Genomic DNA, 4159 nt, shown 5'->3' with positions numbered 1-4159 from the left:
CCACTTGCGCACCCACTCGTACTCGTGGAAAAAAATATGACAAATGGTGCGTCGCCGTCGCCGTCGCCGCTCTGTCGTCGTGCCAAAGAAAAGCGAGCCGGTCCACCGGTCTCCCCCCACGCGCTTCCACGGTGATGCTCCCCGGCGGCTACGCCGTTCTCCCCATGATCATCGCGGTCCACCTGCTGGCGCCGGCTGAGTCGGCCTCAATGGAGTGCGACGGCAACCCCCAAACGTCCAGCAGCACCTTTCCCTCGACCCTGAAGCTGCTCGCCGCGGGACTCCCCGGCAACGCCTCCACCTCCCCAAACGGCTTCGCCACCGCCGTCGTCGGCACGGCGCCCGGCCTGGTCTACGGCATGGCCCTCTGCCGGGGCGGCACGAACGCCTCGTCCTGCCGCGCGTGCGTGGCCAAGGCGTTCGGCGACGCGCAGGCAAGCTGCCCCGGCGACACGGGCGCCGCCATGTACGAGGACGGCTGCGTCCTGCGCTTCTCCGTCCAGCGATTCCTCGATTTCCTCGGCGCGGACCAGTGGCAGGTCCGTGAGATCACTTTCTCCGTTGTCGCGGATCGGGCCAGCGTCACGGTTTCGGCCGCCTGGTTCGGCGCCGCGGTCAGTGCGATCCTCACCGCCGTGGTCAACCACGCGGTGTCGTCCCCGTCGCCGGCGGCGAGCAGCAATTCGACCATGAGAAGCAAGTACTTCGCCACCGGCGAGGAGGCCTTCAACCCCAAGGTATACGGCCTCGCGCAGTGCATGCCCAACCTGGCGCCGGCGCAGTGCGACGGCTGCCTCCGGAGACTCCAAGATGAGACAGCACCCTACATGGGCACTAACCCCGGATGGATCGAGGCTGGCTCCGCGTGGTGCATCCTGAGGTATGGCGTGCGGCCGATCTACGACGGCCAGGCGATGCTTCAGGTTCCGGCCCCGCCACCGCCATCTCCTTCTGTCACTCCCGAGCATGGCGCAGGTAGTACTAGCAGTAGCAGCTACTCCCTCCGTTTCAAAATAGATGACTCAACTTTGTACTAACTTTAGTATCTACTCCCTCCGTTCCAAAATACTTGTCGTAGTTTTAGGTTAAATTTGTACTAAAAGCACGACGAGTATTTTGGAACGGAGGGAGTACTATTTTGGAACCGAGGGAGTAGCTAGCACACTTTCAGTTCCCCTTCTTATCTGAGCAAGGCATTTATCTTCTACTTTTATCATCATTCAGGAAACACAAGGAGTGCAACAGGAATCTATGCAGGCATTGCTTCTTCTGTTGTCTTGTTATTGATTCTACTATCAGTTTTCGCTTTCATCCGCTTCAAGAGAAAAATTAAGGCCGCCGAGGACGATAATCGTGAGTAGAATCTTGCATCTAGCATGTCTTCTGTTCAAGAGCCGGACTTGTTGTTTACTGATAACATTCTTGCTTTTCATATGACACTAGCATTCAAGAAAATGGCGAGAGCCTTGATCTTTGATTTGCTGGCACTGCAAGAGGCAACCGGAAACTTTTCAGAGGCGAATAAGCTTGGAGAAGGTGGTTATGGAATTGTATACAAGGTAAGAAAACAAGCAAGAAAGCGAGTGCAAAAGGAGTCGATGTATCACTCTATCGGGCTTTGTCTGAAAAACAATTTGCATGTTTCAGGGAACACTGCCGGATGGGCAAGAAATAGCAGTTAAGAAGCTTTTGGGAGCAACTGAGCATGGTTTGCATCAGTTGCGCAATGAGGTGGTTCTATTGGCAGAGCTTCAGCACAAGAATCTTGTCAGATTACAGGGGTTTTGCTCGCATCAGAATGATACGTTGCTCGTCTACGAATATATCAAGAATGGGAGCCTCGACAACTTTCTTTTCGGTATTTATTTTCCTCTCCGTTCACTACTCTGCGTCGAGCTATTCACTCGGTTGTATCAAGAATGAACATGTATTTTATTGAAAAAAATCACTACTGTAGTATTTCCAGCAAATTAGTTACACAACCAAGATTGATGTTCTGCTTTTTTTCTTCTTCTAAACTTCTTCAGGCAAGTGAGTATTTTGATTGTTCCTTATTTATCTTTCGGGGCCATCTAATGTAAGTTGAACATCATTCTTTTCGGCAACAGATACCAGTGAGGAAAATACTCTAAACTGGGAGCAACAGTACAACATCATTCTTGGAACTGCCAAGGGAATACTGTATCTTCACGAGGACTCGAGCCCAAGGATAATCCACAGGGACCTTAAAGCGAATAATATTCTTCTTGACGAGGAAATGGATCCTAAAATCGCAGATTTTGGATTGGCAAGGCTGCTACAAGAAGGTCACACTCATACTCAAACCACTAGAGCTGCCGGAACACTGTAAGTCAAATGCGTATATTGACGTTTGCATGAACAAAAAGGATACTTTTAACTATGAACTATTTCACTTAGTGAAGGTGCGTTTCCAAGCCTAATTGCTCATCCTCTGCAGCGGTTATATGGCACCAGAGTACGCAATACACGGAAGTGTGTCACCCAAGATTGATATTTTCAGTTTTGGTGTACTAGTCCTCGAAATTATAACCAGGAGAAGGAACTGCAGTTCGGATTATGGGGATACCGTGAATCTCATTAGTGATGTAAGTGCTGGATTTACTTTATTTTCATCAGTTTTTAGTGTCTTTGAACACTGTAACATTTATATTATTGTATCTAAAAGCATCATCCATGTTAACCATCTACCAGGTGTGGAATTACTGGACAAAAGGAACAATATCACAAATGATGGACGAATCACTCATTGGATACCCTCGAAGCCAAGCGCTACGGTGCATCCACATCGGGCTGCTGTGTGTCCAACCGGACCCTGATGACAGGCCTCAAATATCAACCGTCATTTTCATGTTAACAAGGGACACCATGGAGCTTCAGCCACCGGCACAGCCTGCATTCTTCTTTGGGACAGAATCACCATCTCCAGCTTCTCCACGATATGGGCAACGCCGCTACATGCATGTCCGACCTGATTTAGTACCGGAAGATGACGTATCTTGGAATGAGGTTACGATTACTGAGCCATATCCTAGGTGATATACGATCCGGATTCTTGAAGCGGCCATGTCATGTTTGTCATAATGGAGGCCAGTAGGCCGGATCAGGTTTACGTCTTCATTGCAAGTCTTGTAATCACGGCCTTAAGCCACTCGAGATGAATGGTAGTACACTTATTTTTCAGTGCAGATGGATTGATTTCTTTGTTTGTCGCACGCCGGGGGTGCAGTGTCAGCATCATAATCAATGAAACTGTTGCTTTTGCATTAAACCTGCATAATCGACAATGGAATGCAGCTAAATTTAAACATGTTACTTAGCATCGGGCTCACATATATTATTATAAAATTGTGTTATAGCTTATATTGACCATTTCGATTGCTTTGCAGTTGTGAGCCAACAATATATGTGTCTGTTTCAACATCTCATAATCTCATGCTCCCCTTTTGAATTAAACCTGCATAATCGACAATGGAATGCTTGTAAAGATTGGAGGAAGCGTTGAACCCTTTGATCTCGGGCCGCGATGTATATATTGAGAGATTTGCCGTGGCTTACAAGTTGTGGAGATCGCTAGGATACTCCATGAGATGAATGAGAGAGAGACGGAGAAGGATTACATAGAGAGGAGAGTTAGACAGAGAATACAAAAGAAGAGATAGATGTTTAAATAAGCTTCCTATCTAATCTATCCAACATCCTCCCTCAATCCAAACCTATGAAACCTTGTCTAGGTTTAGATTGTACTTAAACTCATTTAGTCTCCTCATAGTAAGTGGTTTGGTGAAGCCATCAACAAGTTGATCTCCAGTTAGAATAAACCTGATGTCAAGTAGCTTTCGAGCCACTCTTTCTCTGACAAAATGAATATCAACTTCTATGTGTTTTGTTCATGCATGGAAGACAAGATTTGCTGAAAGATATGTTGCATCAATATTGTCACACCATAACCTTGCATCTTGTGGAACTTTTATTCCTAGCTGTTCAAATAAGCTTCCTATTTAATCTATCTAACAATGCTAGCTACTAAATTTGCGCATCACTAATATCATGACATTTGAGACTAACTTGCACTTAATGTTGGATGTTGTTCTATCACCCACCTAATATTAAGCTATGCATTAAGAAATCGAACTTATAT

At 46.9% G+C, this 4159-nt stretch overlaps 1 protein-coding gene across 2 annotated transcripts; it reads left to right on the top strand.

Annotated features, from left to right (window-relative positions):
- Positions 1-3220, top strand: LOC125531213 (cysteine-rich receptor-like protein kinase 44). 2 transcript variants are annotated; one of them, XR_007293125.1, is made up of 7 exons: positions 1-975; positions 1225-1353; positions 1444-1559; positions 1648-1858; positions 2109-2346; positions 2419-2606; positions 2713-2973. XR_007293125.1 is itself a non-coding variant. In XM_048695623.1 (7 exons), the coding sequence occupies exons 1-7, from the start codon at positions 135-137 to the stop codon at positions 3055-3057; spliced, it is 2028 nt and encodes a 675-aa protein (XP_048551580.1). In that variant the 5' UTR covers positions 9-134; the 3' UTR covers positions 3058-3220. The 2 variants fall into 2 exon arrangements, 1 of the variants encoding a protein (XP_048551580.1); XM_048695623.1 differs by having other exon boundaries at positions 9-975; positions 2459-2606; positions 2713-3220.
- Positions 3221-4159: the final 939 nt, after the last annotated feature.

Source organism: Triticum urartu, chromosome 1, assembly GCF_003073215.2.
Source record: "Triticum urartu cultivar G1812 chromosome 1, Tu2.1, whole genome shotgun sequence".
Classification (NCBI taxonomy): Eukaryota; Viridiplantae; Streptophyta; class Magnoliopsida; order Poales; family Poaceae; genus Triticum; species Triticum urartu.
The sequence above is the reverse complement of the archived record's forward strand: the minus strand, read 5'-3'. Positions and strand labels throughout refer to the sequence as shown.

Excerpts from the sequence above, each read along its gene's own strand:
- LOC125531213 (XM_048695623.1), top strand. The coding sequence starts at position 135 with ATGCTCCCCGGCGGCTACGCCGTTCTCCCCATGATCATCGCGGTCCAC. Across the intron at positions 1,354-1,443 it reads GGCCGCCGAGGACGATAATC|CATTCAAGAAAATGGCGAGA; the intron begins GTGAGTAGAATC and ends ATATGACACTAG. Across the intron at positions 2,607-2,712 it reads CCGTGAATCTCATTAGTGAT|GTGTGGAATTACTGGACAAA; the intron begins GTAAGTGCTGGA and ends ACCATCTACCAG.